The 23,713-nt window shown below is 34.0% G+C and overlaps 1 protein-coding gene and 2 pseudogenes across 3 annotated transcripts; 2 read left to right on the top strand and 1 right to left on the bottom strand.

The window, feature by feature from the left end:
• The first annotated feature begins 4,430 nt into the window (after positions 1-4,430).
• Positions 4,431-5,731, top strand: LOC147565845 (transcription factor MYB44 pseudogene; annotated as a pseudogene). Its single transcript, XR_015230296.1, has one exon. The product of XR_015230296.1 is annotated as a transcription factor MYB44 pseudogene (transcript).
• An 11,272-nt stretch (positions 5,732-17,003) lies between these two features.
• LOC147565844 (gallate 1-beta-glucosyltransferase-like) lies at positions 17,004-18,900 on the top strand. The gene has a single exon (XM_086652325.1). The coding sequence runs from the start codon at positions 17,098-17,100 to the stop codon at positions 18,610-18,612; it is 1,515 nt and encodes a 504-aa protein (XP_086508451.1). The 5' UTR covers positions 17,004-17,097; the 3' UTR covers positions 18,613-18,900.
• A 2,245-nt stretch (positions 18,901-21,145) lies between these two features.
• On the bottom strand, positions 21,146-22,038 carry LOC147565843 (F-box protein GID2 pseudogene; annotated as a pseudogene). The gene has a single exon (XR_015230295.1). The product of XR_015230295.1 is annotated as an F-box protein GID2 pseudogene (transcript).
• Positions 22,039-23,713: the final 1,675 nt, after the last annotated feature.

The raw sequence follows: 23,713 nt of genomic DNA, 5'->3' as shown, positions 1-23,713 counted from the left end.
TAAACTTTAAACCAGTAAAAACTCTTTTTTTAACTACTTTTTCCCTATTGAATTAAATAGTGGCATGTGTATTGTGTGTAAGTATTTTAGAGACCTCCATTAGAGACTAACAAAAATTAGAGTGTCTCTTTATTGACATTTAGGAAAGAAAATCTCTATTAACACTTGACAACTTGGACTTTTATAGTGTTTGTCAGAGTGTCACATTAGAGATGCTCTAAGAGCATCTCCAATGAGACACTCTAACAAAAACTCTAAAGTTTAGTTGTCAAGTGTCAAATGAAGATTCTCTTTCCTAAGTGTCAATATAGAGACGTTCTAAATTTTTTTGGTTTTCCATGGAAATTTCTTCATGTTCATTGTTGTTTCATAGAGATCGAATTTGAATCGTAATTTTTCTTTTATACATCTTCAATTATTTACTCTTCTTTTCTAGTTTTGCAACAAATCTACAGAGAGAAAGTTTACCACGAAGATGATGAAGAATAAAAAGATGAACAAAAATTATAGTAAATAATACTTCAAACACAAAATACAATTACATATAACTCTTGATAGGAAGAGCAGTTTTTAGCAAAGACAGTGCATGAGATAGGGAGAACACTCTTTTTAGAATAGGGAGAGATAACCACTTTTTCTAAAATATCCTAATTTTAATGTTTGGTCCCTCCCTCTTAATCTAGTTTTCGACCAAAAGAGAAATAAGAGAGAGAAGACTGTTCAACCAAAACTCTTAATCAGAGAGAGAGAGAATCTTGTATTCCTGTTTGACCAAAAACCTTCAATCAAAGAGGGAAGAGAGATAAACCCTATAAAACGAGAAAAAACTTGAAATGAAGATGGAAATCCAAACCCTAATTCTTGTTATTGCTTGAGTTCTCTATAAATTTTTAGGGTTTTAAAACTGATCAATATTGCAATGGCCAATACAAACAAGGAAAGGTAAGAGTTATTCATTATCTTATGAAGTGATTGATTTGTTTTGGTTATAATTTTAGTTGGAACCTTTGCAAATCTCTATAATTTTCGATTCCAAGATCATAATTTCATTTTGTCTATTTCTTTTGGCTACAGTTGCTCATCTTCATATATAACTGATTGATTTTTAGTCATAATTTTAGTTATAACTCTTGTTGGAAGGATTTGAAATTTTGGTTCCTCATCCATGAGTTCTTGAGGCATCATTAAAAGCTCGAAACTAAGACTATAGTGATGGTAAACTCTGCAAGTTTTTTAATGCTAATGGTGATGTTGATAGTAGTGACGATATTAGGGTTTTGGTTGTTTATGGAAGAGAAACTACAAGTGAATAAAATATTAGATTTATTATTAATTTTTATCTAAGTCCTTTTATTTTAGCACTATTTATTAAATGATCCTTATAACGCCCTCCTTAAATTAATTTGGTAAAGGAAGAATAAATACATAAATTGACTTTTCTAACGCACTGCCTTTACTAAATAGTACTCTCCTATACCAAAAGCCAACTTTTTAGTTGTTTGAAAAAGTGATACAGTAAGTTTTTTGTAGATTAGTATGTGCAATAATTTGTATTTGTGTCAAAATATTCCAAAGTTACAAAGTCATGAAGTTGTAATAAATAAAATGCATTTTAAACGTGCACCAAATGTCTTCCAATTCGTATAATAAAATGATGCAGTGTACTTATTATCAGTGGCGGACCCAGAAAATTTACTTTGTGGGGGCACAATTACATTAAATTGCAAAAGAGAATATCATCATCAATGACGAATCGCGGAACTTCATCACGAACTTCTACCAAAGTTAGTTATAAATGAGGATTGCTAAAAAGATATTATGTGTCATTCAAACTGATGACCTCTATATATTAAGCAACACTCTGAACTAATAAGTACAAATTATATGTAAAAAAAAATTAAGATGATCTTTATTTTGCAAAAAAAAACTTTATAATCTATATTCTGTAAAGAAGTTAAAGGAGCGGAAGAGAGCTAAAAATGACTTTAAAAGAATATTGTTAAACAATATACATAAAAATGAGGAATGAAGAAGGCATAAGCGATATGTGGGATGCAAATAACTCTACAGGAGGTTTGATCAATTTTAGCAGAAAAAAATGTCAAATTCGAATTTACAAAAGAATATGAGTTAATGAAATTCTGATCGGAAAACAAACATTGAGAAGAAAATTTGAGGTGTCACGTAGATAGCGACAAAAAAAGAAGGGTAACAACAAACGAGGAATTTTGGAAACCCTTTGTAAGTGTTAATAGTGCCTCCCCTTGACAGGAAATTTGTGAAAGAAGGAGGCGCTTTTAACACTAAATAGAAGTGCCTTCAAACTTCACAAAACAAATTAGTCAAAAATACAAACAATGGTAAGGTGGTGGGACTCGAACCCATGCCGCACATGTGAACAACCATGCCTAACACCATCGAGCCAAATATTGGTTTATGCTTGAATTTTACAATTAGTTTAATTTTAAGAATAAAGTCCCCAAAATTTTAGACTAATACAGATGCTTAACTCGAGTCCGTGGGGGCACATGACTCTACGGGCCCCAACGTGGGTCCGCCCCTGCTTATTGTACATTCGTCTAATCAAATACTCCTCTACTAATATTTTTCACTCCAACAAAAAAACAAACCATAATAGTGCGGCTAAGAGTGGGTAATATTGAAATCTTCTACATGTCAAACTATTGAATGTAAATTAAACCGAATAGAAATACGTTTAATAATTTTAAGGTTCTTCCGGTGTAGATACTATTGTATCTCATCTATCGACACATAGTTTTTCTTTTATGTTGAAACTAATAAAAAGTTAGTTGGAAGTTATAAATCTCACCGGCCAAATAACACTATTATGATTTTTGATGGTTTCATCTGATGTTTATCTTCTCAGTCAAACCTTCTGAAAATTTTCAAAAACTAATAATATCACCACCCAACAATCCCAACGGTTTTTCGGTACTAGGTATTACGACGTTTCAACAGAATTTTCCCTTACCCAAAAAGCAGTTTTGATGAAAATTATTTTTCTAATTAATCCTGCTTTCGTCCTTAGGCTAACAATAATTTTCCCATTCGATCCTTAAATATAAAATACTAGAATATTGGTACCAAGAAAGTTGGAAGGTAGTAGAAATAGAACAAAGAAACAGGAAAGAGGGGGTGATATGACCCTCAGGTAGCTACGGAAGAGAGACTTTTGCCCGTAAGACCATGATATCGGGGTTCATTTTTTTTTTTTTGATGAAATCTCTGGGTCCATTGTTAGTAAGGAAAGTTTATATAAAATCTAGTTTATATAAAATCTACTAATTTGAGACGTAATGTAACCCAATGTTTTCACTAATTTTGTTTTATTAAAACATCTAAGCGTTCATTAAAACTATGTTTGATGTCTGTAAATGAAATTTGATTTCTGGATTTTAATTGTCTACTCATTGTAAAAAAAACAAAATTATCAATTGAAGAAATAACTCTAAAATAATTTTTTTTACTTTAGAATGTTGCATTCAATATGTCTTCTAAATTGAAGACCATCCAAATAAAGAGAATCTTAATTGAAACTTGATAGATGAGGCAATTTGAACTGGAAAATGACACGATGTCCGGTAGAAGTCTCGAATGAATCCCGACGGGCTGACGTGTCGAGCCCTTATCTGTAGAGAGAAAGTGAAAAATTTCTCTCTAGATCATGGGCCGACACGTCATCCCATCGCGTTCCGACCGGCACTCGTATGGAGCATTGCGTGGTTAATTCGAATTTATGTTGATTTTGCATTGGAGATACCCTAAGTGGATCAAATCTTCAAATTTGTGGATATAAAGATTTGTGGAGAGAAATTGGGAGTCCCTTGTGGCCTTGTTTCAGCAAGAAGAAAAGTCAGTTTTGGCAGTTCGAAGTGGGGAATGGTAACCGGTCAGTGTCGGTTAAAGAAGGAGAAGGACCGTTGAGGTGCCGTTCAAATTGGCAGGTTTACAGGCTGGATTGATAGGATAGCAGTAACCATCAATCCCCCTTATTCGGTGATATTTATTTTGTCTTCATTATCCACGTCATCACTTCCGTGCGGCCGTTTCTTCTTCTTCTTCCCCTTTCAAATTTTTAAAAAACTCCAACTGAAAATGCTCTCCAGCCTGTCTTTCAGTCAAACTAACTCTTTCTCTCTCTCTTTAATAATTCCACTTTCTCTCTCTACTTTCTCACTCTAAATCTAACGGCTCATAATCACCGTTACTGTTACTTATCAACCGTCAGATTCAAACAACAAAATATGAAACGTACGCGTGTTAACTGACAGCTGTAAACAGACGCAACTACTTCCCTGAAAAAAGCGGTGCTGATAACTTACCATAACAGGTAATCATCACCGGTTTAACCGGTCACTCATAATAACTCATGTCCTTTAAAAACCCCAACTCTTTCCCTTCCTTGTTTCTTCTCCTGTAAAAGGCGAGAGAGCTTCTTCTCCGCCATCAAAACTTTCTCTCTCTAGAAAATGGATCGAATTAAAGGACCATGGAGTCCAGAAGAAGATGAATCATTAACGAAACTAGTAGAGAAACATGGACCAAGAAACTGGTCATTGATTTGTAAATCAATTCCGGGAAGATCTGGTAAATCTTGCCGTCTCCGGTGGTGTAATCAGTTATCACCTCAGGTTGAACACCGACCTTTCTCACCTGAAGAAGATGAATTGATCATCAAAGCTCATGCAAGTGTTGGTAATAAATGGGCTTCTATTGCTAGACTTTTAACTGGTAGAACTGATAACGCCATTAAAAATCACTGGAATTCAACATTAAAAAGGAAGTGTTCTTCTTCTTTGATGAAAGAAGGAGATGGATTTAGTGATGGTGGAAACGATCATCGTCATCAAAAACCAGAACAAGAAGGAGAACAAGAAGAAGAAGATCATCAGAGATTGAAAAGATCTAAGAGTTTAGATGCAGAGATCTCAATGAATGTTTCAGGATTTCATCATCATTATCATCATTTTAGTCCTGGAAGTCCATCTGGATCTGATACTAGTGATTCAAGTCTTCCAATTTTATCATCATCTAGGGTTTATAGACCTGTAGCTAGATCAGGTAGGGTTTTACCTTTAGTTCCAACACTACAATTGGAGGCTTTATCTGTTAATAATGATCCACCTACTTCATTGAGTTTATCTCTTCCTGGTAGAAATTCTTCAAATACCCTTTCAAGTTCTTCAAATTCTATCCATACCCATAATAATATTCAAAACCCTCAATCTGTTCTTCCTCCACAACAAACATTTTCATTACCTTCATCCCAACCCCCAATAGCACCATTCAGTGATGAATTCTTATCTGTGATGAAAGAGATGATCAAAACAGAAGTTAGGAATTATATGTCAGGAATTGATCAGAATGAATTGTGCTTTCAAGGTGATAATGGTAGTATAAGAAATGTTGGGGTTAAGAGAATTGGAGTTGGAAAAACTGAATGAAACAGGAAAAAGATCAGAAGAAGAAGAAGAGATTTAGATTTGAAAGAAGAAAAATTACAGAAAAAATTTGATATTTTAATTTTGTAATATATATGCATAAAGAAATTTAGGTTTTAGGGAAATGGGTCTTTTGTTATGAAAAGAAGTTAAAAGGTTTAGTTACTTGCTAGCTAAGAACACCTTCTTCAAGCAAAAAGATGACAACTTTTTTAGTTTTCAATTTTTTTCCTTCAATGATGTTAATAAATTAGTACTATTTGTGTTCATAAGATTCAAAAGTTTTACCAGAGATGATAAAAACCCTAGTTTCCGAATTAATTGCAATCCCAATATCTTTTGTTTGATTTGTGGATTGCTTTTATCAGTGTGTGAATAATCCCAACTCCTTGTTCTTAGCACTCCATGGGGGTAATCAGAAGGCGCTCGGACCGGGCGGCTGGGCCTATTCAGTGCTGGGTTTGAATAACACGGTCTAGGCGTAGTACGAGTGCCCTTAGACAGATAGGTCAAAGGCCCACAGGGAGTGTTAGTTTGAACAACAAGAACTGGGCCTAGTCCGAGTGCCCATGGACTGATTGGTCCAAAACCCACGGGGAGTGTCTAAAGAGGGGTGGGGTTAATAGCAAAGAGAGGCTAATAGAAGCACAATATGGATATCACACTTTTTTTTTGTTGAAAACTATGGATATCACACTTGATAAATCAGTTTGTTTCAATGTTTATATAAGTCACTCGGGCAACTTGAGTGCAGAAAACCAATGAAACTTCTTGAATGAGGATTTGTAAGAATATCGGTGGCGATATGTGTTATCAACCTATCTAGCTAGCCCAAGAGGTGTGTAATGTAATGGGTCGAAAAATATGATGCTTCTCTGAATATTCTATATTCTCCATAGTCCTGAAATCATGAAAGTGACTAGAGATGGAGTATAATAAGTTGACCTCGAGGCAAATTTTGTTTCATGACTTTAACATACCCCAATGCTAGAATCACCCTCCCATTTCTGGCCTATTCCATTTCAACTACAATAAGCATTTTGAGAAAGAATTTAAAAATACTTGTAGCTTCTCATGTTACTTCGAAAATGGTGATCATTGTAGATAAGGAACCGGCTTAAGGATAGAGACAAGGCTTCCCAGAATTACATTACTATATGCTTTTGTAACGTTGTTATAATTATATTATTATACTATACGCCATTACGTCTTTGCGTCCACAAAACCCATAACAAATCATAAAATAGAGGTGCGAAGGCAAACCACCCAGTCTAAGAGAAAATAACAAACCGCGCTCTCTTTGAACTTCTAACAAGTTTGGAACAAAAATAATAGCTCAACTCGTCGGTTCAAGAAGTCTGGTTGATACATTGATATACGAAAGATGCAGGTCCCTAATCCCTATTAGGCTATTATCATTATTTTTTTACTAAATAGTAGGGTTGGAATCTTAATGAAGACTCTGAGTGAATTTAGAACGTGAGTCAGATCTCTTCAAAATGACAAAGGCATTCTGCTAAAAACTTTGATAAAGGCGTAGTTTATATGGCCACTGATACATAGTACCACGAGTGATGAGGATTGCGATATGAAAGATGATAGTCAATGTGTAACATGGAGGAACATATCATGGGATAAATGGCTGGTAATGAATGACATCCAGATTATGTGAAAATCCTAAACTATAGAGTATATGAAATGATAATATTTCGTACTGAAAATCCTAAATCTAGGTAGTTTTTTTCTCGTCTAAATCTCCAGACTTAAATGAACTTAATTAATCCAAATCAACCTTTCAGATGAGTCAGACATACAAGAATTACCTAAAATAACGATTACCATCTAAAAATTCCAAGGTTTAGCAAATTTAACCTTCTAAAATCTCACCATGGAGATTAAATCTTAACAAATTGTAATTCAGATTGAAATTTGATATAAAAACTACTACAAAATTTGGGAAAGAAATTTGAAGACAAAACTAAAACAGGTAGGGTTTCGGACCGAAACCCCGATCCGAGCTCCGAGACCATAAATGGGCAACTCAACATGCATAACTCTAGCCCATCTAGTAAAACCCGAAACAACAAAGGTAAGTTTTATAGGCCCCCTCTTATTGAAATTTATTTTGTTCTTTTAGTTTGTAAGCTAAAAATGGTTGTGATGGTGAAGATGAAGTTGTGGCTGTATATAAATTTGGGGGGCCAGTTGTACTTTCAATGAAATAAACCAGTGGGCCTGCCTTAGATAGATCATAGATAGTTAGGTTGTGACCCTTGTCTCAGTGATCCAGCTAACTGACCTAGTTCCTACTTATTAATCCCTTCGCAATGAATTTTCCCTTGTTATAGTTCCCGATAGCGAAAAAGACGTCATTTAATAAATGAACTAATTTTTCATCACATTAAATGAGTAACACGAGCCCTTTCATATTCATTAAATTCTACCTGAATTATTCTAAAACAATATCAATGCTTACAGCTTATTCTAGAGTTACCTGGCAAATTTGACATTGCACCGAGGAAAATCAGTAACATAAGACCTACCATAACTTATATAAAACAAATTGTCATTTAATAAAAACCCTAACCGAAATTAGAAAACTATATTGGTAAGTAAAATTTTTTCGTACGTTTATATTGAATCAATAGAATGACTTTTCGTACAAAACTAGTAATGGAAGACTCACGAAGGTCTTTTTCCTCTCTTTCTGACATCTACAAGTTTAATTTTCTTTCTCCAAATTATGAATTATGAGAGAGCAAAATGATAACGGAAGTCTGATTGTCTTGTCATTATCTTTTGTACATTTTTTTTTTGTTGAAATTGTCTTTTGTACTTTATAGTCGACGTTTAACGAAAGTTCTTTGAATATTTACCTCGAGTTGGATTTAGGACCACTTCGAGAAAAAACAACCACTACCTTAGAGTGTTTTTGTTCATTTTAACAAGAGATTTTTCTTCTCATCCTTGGTAACTCTAGAATCCCATACACTTCTTGTTATTCTTCTGGTTATCGTTTGAGTTCACTTTAACTCTGTCTGGTCTTTGATTAAGCCAGAGTCTGGGTTGAAGTAAGGAACTTCCTTTCTCTAATTTATAGAGAGAGAAACGATAAGCGAATACCAACTTTATCGTAATTCCTTCTTTCGGATTAATCGAGATAGACAAAAGATAATGGAGTCGAGGCGAGAATAAATTCTCTTTCCTTAAGACATTTTAAACCCCCGTAAGAGTACCAAACATTAGGGTGTATGCCTTCGGGATACAACGCCTATCCTTTCAGAATTTTAAGATGGTACTTCTATATTCTGAAAACGGACGAACCTTCGTAAATAATATGAGCTCTTGGACTGATGCGATTGGATCTTCTAGACGTTTTACGATTATAAGTTCACTCAAAACTTCTTTCTTCCTTTTTTTTCTAGAGATACTAGAATTACTTCCCAATCAGATATTCCAGCCACACCAGAATACTAATTGTTAGAAGAGAAGAAGAGAATGGACTTTAATCTTCTAGACGCTTTAGATTATAACTTCACTCAAAACTTCATTCTTCATTTTTCTAGATATACTAGAATTACTTCCCAATCAGTATTCCATACACACAAAATACTAATTGTTAGAAGAGAAGAGAAGAAGAGAGTGAATTGAATGAGATTGGAATGGTTTTTGGTTTGTTTATATAGGAATCAAATAGGTACAATAGTCTTTTAAGGTTAAGGGACACGAATGTTCGGAACTAGGGACTACACTTGAAGTCTGAATCAAGTTTAGAGTCGGTTAATGAAGGAGTTGAAGGAGATGTCCTTCGACCAAGGTGACAATGCGAACAAATTTGTCGGATAGGACAATTGATGTGGAAGATCATCAAGTCCGATTGATTTAGGGATCGTAGAGTTGTAGCTAGAGACCAACTACGATCGTCGAATTACGAAGTAATTCGCGGCTAACTTCGATCGGATCCTACAACGGGTTACACATAAGAGTGACAAATTGATCTAGGATATGACTAGTGGGAGTGAGATATAATCATGGGAGTGTCCCATAAACATATCTCATAGGCCTAAAAAGGAATTAGGCAAAGATAGTACAAAAAGGCCAAAAACAGGGTTTTTGGGCCTAGGCCGATTCGGGCACTTTTAGGGCTCGGATTGGGCTGATTTTTGGAGGGACGTTTTCTTATGTTATGAACATTAAATCTACCAATTTTGGCTGGGTTTGGACGTCATCTCCTTAGGGAATTGAGAAAATACCAATAGTTGCTATTTTCGACTATTTCCCTTAATCTTATTCTAAAGGGTGTTTTGGGAAACCTAAAAGGAGGTGGATTCTTATTAGGGTTCTATATAAACACTCTTAGGGCAGAGAATAAGGTGTGGAATTTCTCTCTAAGCTTTCTTACTCTACCACATCAAGTAGAGAGGAGAAAGTGAGTTAATTCCCATTACTATCAATCTAGTCAAAGAAGAAGGTGTTCTTCTTTTCCAACCACCATTGGTGTGCTAGCTATACAACAAGGTGGGAGATCAAATTGATTGCTCGTGTCCCAAGTAGAGGAGCTACACTTGAAGCTCTTGGTCTTCTTCAATCAATTCAACTAGTTCGAGGGAAAAGCGATTAAGGTAATCTACTATCTCCATTAGATTAATTACTAGTTTTGCATGTGATCCTGGGAATACTAGTGTAGACATTAGATGTCATATTTCCGCTATAAACACTAGTAGAAGGGTGTAAATCCCTACAGTTAAGCTATGTGACGTTGGATTGGGTTCAATTACTCGGGTGAAACGCCTGCCGTAGGATGGAGCAAGATGCAGGCCGAATTTGTCCCAACAGATCAAGAAAGTGATCGTTAGATGAGGATCTGTAGAAATTCAGACGTTGTCCCGACACGGAGAAGACCACGACCGTTGGATCTCGCTGATCCAACGAGTCTGGCTTCGTACAACGCTGCCCCGAGACCATCATCGCGCTACCGTCGGATCTCTTCAATTCCCGCGGAATGACGTCGGGCATCCGATCTCGATGTGTGTGCTTCACTCAACTGACCCTCAATATGACTTGTCCGGTTTGACGTTTTAGTCTCTAATTTGACCTATCTTCGTGCAAACTTCAAACTTAAATTTTTCATTCATCCGGAACCAGATTTGAGTGCTTCTTGGCTCTAAGTTTAAGAGCTCGACGAGACGAACGCAATGGAGTGTTTCGTTCTGAGTTTGACGAGTCGACTCGAGCCAAAAACGACTCCGATTCCAACACTTCTCACAAACCAAGGATGAGATCAAATCATTGTAGCAGATCAAGAATCACCTAAAACAACAATTACCCATCAAAGTGTTTCATTGTTTAGCAAATTTAACCTTCTAAAATCTCACCATGGAAATTAAATCTTAAAAAATTATAATTCAGATTGTGTAAAAACAAGAACTTTGGTATAAAAACTATAAAAGGTAGGGAAAGACATTTAAATGGAAGATTGATGATAAACTTATATCTCTCTATGAACATCTTCAACGAATCTGGAGAAGAATCGTGGTTGATATGGATTTCTTTGTTATATCTTTGTTTTAGGGTTCCCTTATTATCTGTCTCGTTGAAGTCTTGCAGATAATTTGGCGGGAAAAAAGTGGCACCAAAATTAAAGGCCACGGCTTTTGGGGAATGAAGAATAATTTTCTGAGAATAAATTTTCTAGGGAATCCATGTTTTTTCATATATTCTCGGGAAATATTTTATTTTAGTCCAAGAACTTACTTGATCAAACATTGCCCCATAACCTTAATCTTCTTTATCACCTTCACCATCACAACTTCCCACCACCACCATTCCGGACACCATTGTCACTTCTTCTCTTCTCTAACTCATTGTTACCCTCTCTTTCTCTCTTGTTGTTTTCGTTTTCTCTCTCCAAGATATAGACAATGAGGAATCAAGAGAGAGAGTAAGAGAAGAAGAGGGAAAAATAAGAAAATAAGAGAGAGACAGTGAGAGAGAGAGAGAGAGATAGAGATAGCTAGAGAGAGAGAGAGAGAAGAGAGAGAGAGAAAAGATGTAGATTAAGGGGCAATGTTTGCTTAGTCAATTTTTGAACTAAAAAATATGTTCATGAGTCAATATTTATTGACTAAATTTTTATTCCTCAGAGATTATTTTTATTCCCCAAAGTCGCGACCAAATTAAAATAGTTACGTTTCGGGTCGAAATACGACCACAACAGACAACCCAGCTGGGCCAACTCAACATGCATAGAGCTGGACCATCTGGTACAACCCCAAGACATTAAGTTCTATAAACACCCTCTTATTTGCTAAAGCGCCCCAATGTTTGACCCCCAGGTCAATTAATTTTTCTTTTTTTGGAAGTTGACTACGATCTACGATAGTCATTACATTGGCGTTGATACATTAAAGATGTGATAAGCAAGAAACTGCCAAATTCAAACTCTTGGAAAGAACGGGCCCATAGCCCAACTAAACTATGGCCTAAAGTCCAACAACATTATTTATACCTTAATAACCCAAGTTCAATAAACCATGGAAACCACCTCCTATGGAGATCGAACCTGGGACTTCTAGAATTTTGGAGTTTATATCAACACATTGGACCACTTGGGCAACCAATGTCAAATAGTTTTGACTTCAGAATTCTAGAGGGCTTTCCTTTGTTTTGGTTGTTTTTTTCCACCCAAATTTGAAAGAGAGAAAATAAAGCAAATAATATACCGAAAAACTCAACTTTTTGTGCGCATTTGGGACACATCACTTCGAAGTTTAAAGTGTGATCGATGGATTCTGTAACATATACATAATTTCAGATGTACAACATAATGCCTAAATAGATGGATTTTTTTACTTTTTCATATTTTCTTTTACTGTTTTTTCTTCTTATAAATCTCATTAATTTCTTTAATAAAAATACTTTTTCTCTCCACATTTTTTCTCTTTCCAGGCTAGATATGGTAGTGATGGTGAAGATGAAGTTGTGCCTATATAACTTCCCAGATAAATTGGGGGACCCCCTGTACCTCCCATAGTTCCATGAAATAAAGGTCCATGGGTGTTAAGTCCAAAATAAAGTTCAAAAAAAGTTTAAGGTCCAATCTTTCCAGAAAATTGGTTTTTAGTCCTTTTCGTTTTGGAAGAAACATTGTTGATAAATAACGTGTTATGTATGACACATATAAAAAAAAATGAAATAAAATATGGAAAACATGAAATAAAGTATGAAACTTTAACAATAAATTACAGGTAATTTATGAAACAAAACAAGAATTTTTATACAGAAAAATACTGTAACTTTGAAGTCTAGATATACTTTAACTAATTTGGACTAAATATCTATTATAATTATTATTTTGGCTTAAAATCCTATATTAATATTAGGGGGGACTAAATGTGTGTTTAGGGGTAGATTTTTGGACTAGGAACCCAAAAATTCTGAAATAAATTGGTGGGCCTGCCTAGGGTTGTGAGTTATGACCCTTGCCTCCGTGATCCAGCTAACCAACCCAACTCCGCCTTATCGAACCCTTCACAATGGATTTTCAGTTGTTTTCGTCACAGATAAAGAAAAGGACGTCACAGATCACGCATACCCTAAGAAAATACAGATAAATGAACTAAATTTTCAGGGCCAAAAGTACAATAAATGAATAACATAAGCCCTTCACATTCATTAAATTCTACCTAAATTATTCTAAAACAACATGCTTATTCTAGAGTTACGTGGCAATTTCAACATCCTGTGAGCAAAACCAATAACATAAGAACCTACCCGAAAGTACAAACACTATCTTTGTATAGTATGATATTTGTAAGTTTATATAGTGAACAATTGAATGACTTTTCTCCCAAATCTAGTAAGGGAAGACTCGTGAAGGTTTCTTTTCTCCTTTTTGACATCGTAGTCTGAAAGTTTTAATTTTCTTTCTTCAAAGTACGAATTATGAGAGTAAATTGATAACGCAAGTCAAAAGTCTTGTCATTATATTTTGTATTTTATTGTCGACGTTTAACCAAAGTTCTTTGAATATTTACCAACAATAAAATGATTACAGGCCTCTAAGAGTATTTGCTACCCCCTTAAAGCACAAATAACATTTCATCTATCATCTTAGCAGTAAAAGATTACTGGTAACATTTCACCTTTGGCCGTAACTATAAAGGAGTATATTGGTGATCTAAAATATTCACCACAGGCGTGATATTCAGATCATTCGTACCTGTACAAGTGATCCTGGCATTGGATCCGTTCTAACCTCATAAACCCTTAACATTTTGTCATCGTCCCCTTCAATAAGAGTTTGATGTTATCTTAACCGATGAAGATATAGAAGCTTCAAGCTTCTTACCTCATTGCTTACGCATGACTAAAAAATACCAACACAAGCATACGGCTTTTAGGTTGAAAAGGAAAAGACTTGAAAGCATATCGGAATTCTATTTTTATGATCTTTAGAGCCCAAGGTAACTTTGAGATAGTAATTCTTTACGGAATCTAATATCTGAAGGCTCCAAGTCCAAATTGCAATCTTTTGCTTTTTCGTAATCTTTTGTTTTTTTGTCTCAGGGATGTTTAGCTTCCTTGGCTACCGCTCTGCTTTTCTTTGATCAATGAAACTATTTTGCGTTCTCTAAAAAAAAAAAAAAAAAAAAAAAAATCCAAATTACAACTAAATAAATTTTGTACGAAAACTAGGAGAAGTGACCACGTTTACAAGAAAAACACCTCAAAGTATAGCTACTTGGTCTTGAATCTGGTTATATTTCTCTAGGCGTTACTGGCTTCTTCACCACAAATTTCTTATCCATTAATAAATTGTTTAACTCCAAACTATCTAGCTGTCTTTCTCTCTCTTCTTAATTTGTTATTCATTTTAAGTGAAACTGCTTTTGGTTTCTTCTTCACCAATCGACGAGACGTGTTAGGCAAAATCTCTGCATATTTATTGACTACTGTATAAATTAATTAAATGATATATATATTGTTTTTATAGTTAATTAGTGGGGAAAAAAATTAGTTACTTAATTTTAAGATGCCCTCTTTTTAGATAGTAATTCCCACTATTTTCATATGGTTAAAACTAATTAACTTTGTCTGCCATTATTTGGTATATAAAACACTAGAAGTTCTGATTCCATTTACATTCAAATTGAAATCTATGATTTACTGAACAGATATATATATATATAAATAAGGTAGATGAAAGAATAAATGAGATTTAAAGCCCTATAAGACGACCTCAAAAGTCTTTATATGATCCTTAAGATCCAAATTGTCTTTGTGACGAGAGTTACAAAACTTCTTCGGATCATGACGTTATATATTCCCGTACCCATACCATGTAGTGTTGTTTAGCGGGGTGGCCCAGGCCGGTCCAGCCAGGATCTATATTCATCTTGGTCCGACCAAGGCCAAGACCAAAACTGCCAAACCCAGTTCCAGCAGTCTGGCCCACAAGCTGACTAAAACGGGGCAAGTCGAACCAGGGAAGCACATAACAAGCTTAAAATTATTATTGGAAAAATTATTATTGGAAGCACATAACAAGCTTAAAATTATTATTGGAAAAGTATTTTCAACAAAAAAAAAAAAAGCAAAAAAAAATGAGTTCTTAGAGTTTTTCTTTCTAAAACCTGAAAGAAAGAAAAAAACTAGTGTCTAATAAACATCTACATTAATACCCAATTAACACTTTGTAGTAAAATAGTTCCATACTTGCATACGTCCCATTTCAACTCTATTGGTAGTTCATTTTTAGGTTACAGGGGTATCTATAATGGCAGATCTAGAATTTCAATACAAGGGAGCAAAATTATATAACAAACATAAAAGAATCACAATCACAATAATCAACAAAAGAAATTTAGCAATACAAACACATTATACAGTATAGAGTATTCTCAATGTATGTTAAATTAAGGATGGAGATAGATTTTTCATTCGGCAAAACTGACCATAAGTTCAAACAATAACAAAAAAAATCGATTTGTATGACTAGTTTTGAAATTCATCGCTTAGTGACTTGTGTTAAAGGGTACAAATAAAGTAGACGTGACTTTCACGCCTCCCATAATTGCCTTACAAGGCCTTTATATGACCATAAGGACTCATGATACTAGTTATCTAGCTTATGATGTGGTTTGTACTATTCATGATGTCCCACGCCATACGGTGCATAACAAAGAAAAATATTTAGTAAAAAGAAAAAGATCTTAGTATCTTAATTAAAACTTAGACAAATTATGATGACAATCGGCAAAAAAATAAAATATTCGGAAACAAGCAACCAAAGATAAATAAACAAAATACGGAAGAAAATTAAACACAAACAATAAGGAAAAAAACGACAGTCATTTGTACGTGACCACACTTTACTGCCTAACCAAAAACCACAAAACTAATATCTTTTTTGATATAAAATATTACATGTAGATAAATTATATAAATAACTTTTTTTTGTATTATGAATATGACGCAGCGGAAAACTCCGTAAAAGAATTAGATCTTCGACTAAAAATTTTAAAACTTAGAAAAAACCTTAGATCTTCGTCTAAAGACTACTTAACAGAAACTAAGAAGATTAAACTAAAATACTGAATTTTATTGATCAACTTGATAAACTAAACAACTACTGAAACCTCTTTATATAGCATTAGGGTTTTCTTAACCTAGTCAACTCTAATAAACAACTTCTAAATATGTAAAATAATAGTTCTCTAAAAATATAAAACTACTAAAATAATAATTTTCTACTAACAAAAATATTATACTACTACAACACTAGATCTTAAGATATCCAAGGTATTTGGACTATCTTCAGAGAATCTCTCTGCATCAGAATACTATTACAGAAGAATGTAGACATTTTTTTTAACTAGGTTAGGTATTAAGATTGAAGAAAAGAGGTAGGTAGTAAATTGGTATAAATTACGTATATTTCTACAACAAAACACATTTAGAATAGTTAAAGTATGTCTAGATGTCAAAGTTACAGTGTTTTTCTGTTTATTGATTCTTGTTTTGTTTCATAAGTAATTAACGTGTTATTTATTGTTAAAGTTTTATACTTTATTTCAATTATTTTTATATGTGTCATACACTCATACATCAACAATGTTTCTTTTAAAAGGAAAAATGACTAAAATCATTTTTTTTGCGAAGATTGGATCTTAATTCTTTTTTGAATTTTATTTTGGACCTGAGACCCGTGGACCCTTTTTATTAATAGATAAACAAGTGAACGATAAATTGTCTCGTTGCTTTATTTTTTTTATTTTTATTTTTTGAAACCCCGAAATCATATTTCATTCATAACAAATTTACAGGGATAAAATGTTATTCCTTCTCGGTAAGTTTTATTTTTATTTTTTCCCACCCTTAAAAAAAGGGAAAAAACAAATATAGTAGTACTAAACTGTACGTAAGTTAATTTAATACAAATTGACTATCTAATAATAATTACTAGAACACATTAATTAAACAATTTATGGAAACCAAAAAAGTCTATAAATATGACTCAAAATGGGAATTGTTGTACTATCCACTCTAGAACTTCTAGTGGTACTTCTCATTAGTTGTGTGTTCATTGTTAGAGAGAGAGAGAGAGAGAGAGATAAGGTATCATCATCCATCAATGGAGATTACCACCAAGAAATCTTCTCCCCCTCATGTTCTAATGGTTTCCTTTCCTGGCCAAGGTCATATCAACCCATTATTAAGGTTAGGCAAAATTCTTGTTTCAAAAGGTCTATTAGTCACTTTTTCAACTTCCCAAGATATTGGATTGAAATTGAAAGCATCAAATAAAACTGATATTACTTCAACAAATTTTGGTGAAGATAATGAAAAAAATCAATTGAGATTCGAATTTTTCGACGATGGTTGGGAACTCGACGAACCGAAACGAGATGATCTTGATGCTTGGATGAATCAACTTGACACAGTAGGTCGTGAATCATTAACTCAACTCATTCATCATCAAGCTGAAATGGGTCGACCCGTTTCTTGTATTATTAATAACCCATTTGTTCCATGGGTCACTGAAGTTGCCTACAAACTTGATATACCTTCTGCTATTTTATGGGTTCAATCTTGTGCTGTTTACTCAATTTATCATCATTATTATAACAAACTTGTCCCATTCCCAACTCCTCAACAAAAAGATATAATTCTCAATCTTCCTGGTTTACCATCTCTACATTTCGATGATATACCGAGTTTTTTAACTATAAATCCTTTCGACTCGTTAAAACAAGTAATCTTGAACCAATTCAAGAACTTACAAAAACCCTTTCGTGTTTTAGTCGATTCATTTGAAGAACTTGAAAGTGATATAGTTGAAGCAATGGGTAATATTTCCGCCCCTATAGTACCCGTTGGGCCTTTGTTTAAATCGCCCGACGATGAAGTTAGAGGAGATATAGTGAAAGTTGAAGAGAATTGTCTTGAATGGTTAGATACTCAAGATCCGGGTTCGGTTATTTATATATCTTTTGGTAGTATAGTAGCTATAAACAGCAAGGAAATGGAGGAATTAAGTATGGGTTTGATTAAATCCGGATTACCATTTTTATGGGTAGTAAAACCACCACATAATAAACATATGGGAAACGGATCCAAATTACCCGATGGGTTTATTGAAGAAACTAAAGGGAAAGGATTAGTTGTTAAATGGAGTCCACAAGAAAAAGTTTTAGCTCATCCATCTTTAGCTTGTTTTGTTACTCATTGTGGATGGAATTCATCAATGGAAAGTTTGGGTTGTGGGATTCCAGTAATTGCATTTCCACAATGGGGAGATCAAGTAACAAATGCTAAATTCATGGTTGATGTTTATGGAGTTGGAGTTCAAATGAGGAGAGCAAAAATTGAAGATGAGGAAATGTTGACAAGGGAAGAAGTTGAGAGATGTATTTTTGAAGTGACAAAAGGGGACAAGGCAGAGGAGATAAAGAAAAATGCTTTGAAATGGAAGAAAGCGTCGGAGGAAGCGGTTCTTGAGGGTGGTTCTTCTTACCGTAATATTCAGTCTTTTGTTGATGATATTCGAAGGTTTGCTACCGTCAGTGACACTGTTTTGAAAACCGGATCCGATATAAAACCAGATCTAGGGTTGGAAAATCGTAGAATTATTAGTGAAGTGATGTGATTGAAGAGACACCAAATCTATGTGTTTATTGTGTTCGAGTTCAAATATTATAGTTTGGTATGAACTAATTGACCTAAAATTTCCACGAGATATAAAAGATTGTATAGGCATTCAATTATACTACGTGGAGATTTGTGATCATTAGTTCGGTATTAAATTTTATGGTTTAAGCTCGAACTCGTTTAATCAGTTTTTCTTTTTAGGTTTGAATTTTCTCTTTTGTTTGTTTGGTTGTATGTGTGGTTTTGAAACTAATACAATGAAATGTGGCCAGAGATCTTTCTCACATAGTCAAAATGGGAAAGTGACTTGACAACACAAACTTTTGCTAAAGAATAATTTGTTTTCATGTTATTATATTATTGGGCCATGAGAATAAGATGAATAATATTGAACCAATTTAATGTTTAATGTAACATAATATGTACAATAATAATGAATCTGCAATAGAGTTGGTAGAGGAAGTAATTTTGCTAAACCCATAGGTAAAAACACTTCTTTTTTACTTGTAATTGGAATTTAAAATCAATTGAATATGTTTAAGTTCCTCATTACAACATAAACCAACTTATTAATGTTAAATTGCTATTATCATGAAATGTTATTTAGGTTAGTATATTTCTTACAAGTGGTTCTAGAGTTTAGCACCTCTCATTAGTAAGTGTGAAATTGGGAAAACTTTACCCTTTGAAATATGGAGTGAGAAAATCCAAGACCTCTAAACACATTGGTGGGGTTTTTATTATTTTCATATTGGCTGGTTGCAAAATCTAATAAAAACCCTCATATTGATTCAATATATTGATTTCAATTCAACAAAAAATGAATTGAAGACTTAGAAGTTCAACCATTTAGAAACACACTAGCTTGAGTTTGAAGCTTTTAATAACCACATGATGAGGGTTAAGGTCGTTATTTGCCCGTTAGATAAAAATATATATATATATTTTTTTTTTGTAAAACATGAATACATTACAAAAAATAGATTAAATGTAAAAACTGAAATAGGTTTCTAAGGAAAAAAAAATGGAATTTTAGCTTCTTTTTTTTTTGTTGTTGAAAAAAAAAAATAGAGGACACTGCCAGGAACTTCCAAGTTCCAAGAGACTTGACTTTGTGCTAGTGACAAATTGGGATGGGCCATACCCTTAAAAGTGGAAATCAAGCCCATCCTTCATCACAAGTTAAGGTATACACAATACATATATAGTTTTCTAGTTTTTCCTCAAGAACACAACTAATGTGAAGCCGATGTGTATATGGAATTATTGGTAAATGGTCAATTTTCAGAAGGATTCTTTTCCTTTCATGTTTACGATTAACCTTTACTGTTGCTGGATTGAGGGGATATTATCGATAACGATAGTTGGAAAAGTTACATTATAGGAAAGAATATCCAACCCCAAAGAAAAATGACAAACATGAAAACTATGTAGTTGTTAGCAAATGTCAATAATTGTCAAAAAGTATTTAGGACCTTTAAAAGGAATATGGGAGTATGGGACCTCACTTTCAAATGGAAGAATACTAGTTAAAGATGATTACAAGTTGGGCTTGGTTATTTTAATGGCCTTATGAAATTCTATAGGCGTCACCAATAGAAGTGAAAGTCATTGCCTCAATGGAGTTCAAATTTCTACACAGCTTTCATATCTACTTCACTTGGATAGAGTCTTTGGTGCGAAAGACGCGACAGAAACCTAGTACTACTCTTGATGGATGTCGAAATTACAACTGATTAGATGTGCCGAAATTCAAGTAACTTTGTGAGTTGGGATAATTCACATAAAACAACCAACAATCTTCTACTCTTGATGGATGTCAAGTGGCACCACCTATAGGCATGTCGATCGACTTTCTACAACTCTTTGTTGCAAAATTCATATAACAAATTTTATATTCTTCTTGTGACTAAGGGCATGTGTTTATTTATGTGAAACAAAATTCCAAGTGAACAAACTCAAGCAAATGGGTAAATCCGATCTAATTTGAACTCACAATGGACTGTCTTCAGTAAAGACCTTCCAATGTATATGTTTTTTTTTTTTTTTTTTGAAGTTCTCTATAAATAAACCAGGTTACAATATGTTATGAAACATCTAGACACTAATAACTATGCGAAAAATTGTACATAGGGCTTAGAAGAATAGGTAAGAAGCATAAGGTTTCAGATGCCAGAATGGGAGCATCCAAGGTGGTGTTCTTTTATATTGTATAAATCTAACTCGTTTACCATTCAAACAAATCAAAACACACTAATCGTATAATAAATCAATGTTGTAGAATTTGATTCAAATGAAATCATAAAAATACCCTAGACTAGCTAAGTCCGCCACTTTTTGGAGCCGACTTTTTAGATGTAGTGGTTGAACACTCTCCCTCTCCAATTGGGGTATCATATCCATCCCCTAAGCCATTAAAGAAGAACAAGCATGATGTGTAAGTTACATTAAACCAAAGAAACCCTAGTTTCAAATTTGTGCCAAAAGGAAGAAAACGATAATAACACCCAATAATCAAATAAAAATTTCAATTTACATATAACCATCAAATTAATTCATTGATTCATACTCATATCCATTAATAGAAACTCAAACAATCAATTTTATGGAAAAATAAACCGAAATACGAAATAAATTAAAAAAAGAAAAAGAAATCAATCTTTCATCTTTCCCTTTCTTAATTCATCTGCTGCGGCTGCTGCTGCTGCTGATGAGGATGATGATGATGAATCTGATGTTGTTGTTGTTGATGATCCTTTAGTATTGGTGAGATTCATCATCTCGTAATAACGAATTGAAAGTAAAGAAAGAGAAAGATGAACTTCATCTTTTCCCCAATTTGGTGTCTTCTTGATCATCGTCGTCCTTGATGATGATGATGATGAAATTACTGATGTGGGAAATGAAGATGTTAAAGAAGATGAAGAAGGGGATTTTAAAAGTGGTCGGATATAAAGAGAATGAAGACGACGAAACCCACCAAGAGCAAGAACAACAGATCGAAGTTGTTTAGTCCCACAACCAACATTAGCCCAATGATGTGTACAAATTAATTCCCATAATCTTTCATCTTGAGCTAATTTATTCAGTTTCTGATTCACACAAGCTGATGTAGCAAGTGATTTAGCATCAACAAATTTTAATACTTCGAATAATAGATCGTCACTTAAACTTGAAAATCCTTCATTTTTATCTTCTTCTTCTTCTTCGTTGAAGATCTTATTCTTCTTCTTCAATTTCTCATCAGTTGAATCTGATTCACCTTCTTCTTCTTCTTCTTCTATTAGGACTCGTCGTTTCATTTCTTGATCAGTTGAATTTCTCTCTCTCTCTCTCTCTCAAGAAAATTGTTGAGATGAGATGATGGATGAGGTTGTGGTAGGTAAAGTTTAAGTTTTTAGGGGAAGAAAAGAAGTCGTGATGCTTTCTTTACTCTCTTTTTCCATGTGATGATTTTTACAAGATGCTCTTTCTTTCTTTTCTAAATGACCAATTTGCCTATGATGACAGTGAGGATCCGAATCGGGTCGGTTATTGTTGATCCGTTTCACAAGCCGTTTACCTGATCCATTATCTATGGACTACGGATAGGTCCAGAGAGTTCCTTTACTGGCCATAATAATATTATGGTAATACCGTGACCGAAGCCGATCCAACAAGTTTAGGAGAGGTGGCATGCTGTAGATCGATTAGGGATGAACGCACTAAGAAGTACTACTCAATTCCGTGCCTAACATCTATCAATGATTAGGGATGAAGACGCTAAGAAGAGCTCCGTTCCGTGCCTAACATCTATCAATGATTAGGGATGAAGACGCTAAGAAGAGCTCCATTCCGTGCCTAACATCTATCAACCGTGATAAGGAAGCCGATAAATTCAATGGAAATTTGTGATGAATCCCCATCAACAACTTGGATTCACCTCGTTTTCAACCAGAGAGAAAGTGGCGTGAATCCAAAGGTTGGATAGGGGATTCACGTTGAATTTATCTGTATTTTTGTCTTTTTCCAACATCTATAGGGCTGACCACTATGCTTGCAGTCGTATTTACTAAAACTATATGGAAATACTTCGAGATTAGAAAATGGATAACTTCAAATGACATTTTAAAACCTTTAATGAAAAAATGAGTTTGATTAATTTTATTTTCCAAAAATCGACTACGATCTACGATAGTAATTACAATGGCATTGGTACATCAAAGATGTCATAAACACGATAACCACTTAATTCAAATTCTAACAAGAACATGCCTATAAGTCAACTAAACTATGGCCTAGAGTCTAACAACCCAGGTTCAATGAACCATGAAATCCACATCATCTAAAAATCGAACCTGAGACTTCTAGGATTTTGGAGTTTATCGCAACATTATCCAACTACAAAATGTTGACAAAGATTTTAATGAATTGAAGAGCTTTTCTTTTCCCCCATCAAAATTCTTGATTATTATTAATTTTTCAAATGACAACTCTAACTGATATTTAATCTTCTGAAAAATATAAGTTGTTACATATTTAAGTATGAAGTACGAACGGATATAGTCTTCAATGTTTAGGAGCCATTTTAAAATTTTAATCATTAGTTTATAATTTTTTTTTTCTTAAAAGCTAACACAGAAGGGCGAAATTAGGAATTTTAGCTAATCAGGGTAAACTGAAAGTTACTATAAATTGAACATATAATACAATGGGAAATTTATTTTGATGAACAAATGTGGAAACAAGTGTTTCAGCAAAAAAAAATGTGGAAACAAGTGATTGATCTATAAACTAGAAGATCTAAATAAAATTTCAATTTTGAAAAGAAATTAGGTCGAAGCACAGTTACTCATCATTACTCTCACTACTTATTCATGATCATTATGAGTTTTAGAGAGAAAGTAAATAGTGGCTTGAGGGAGAAGAGGAAAAGAAAGAGACACACAAATAAAGGAAGAGCGCGACTCGCCAACAGAGAACCACTTCTTCCCCAACAATCTCATCTTTTCCGAAAATAATACGATATAGATGAGACTGCAACTTTCCACATGAGGAGAAAGATAGTAAAAGGGTTATCTCTTGTAAGAAAGAGAAGTAATTGGCCTTGGGTCTCTCTC

This window comes from Eschscholzia californica, unplaced genomic scaffold (genome assembly GCF_041429995.1).
Source record: "Eschscholzia californica isolate CP2 unplaced genomic scaffold, dmEscCali1.0.p SCAF_1, whole genome shotgun sequence".
NCBI classification, from domain to species: Eukaryota; Viridiplantae; Streptophyta; class Magnoliopsida; order Ranunculales; family Papaveraceae; genus Eschscholzia; species Eschscholzia californica.
This window is presented reverse-complemented; position numbering and strand designations above follow the sequence as displayed.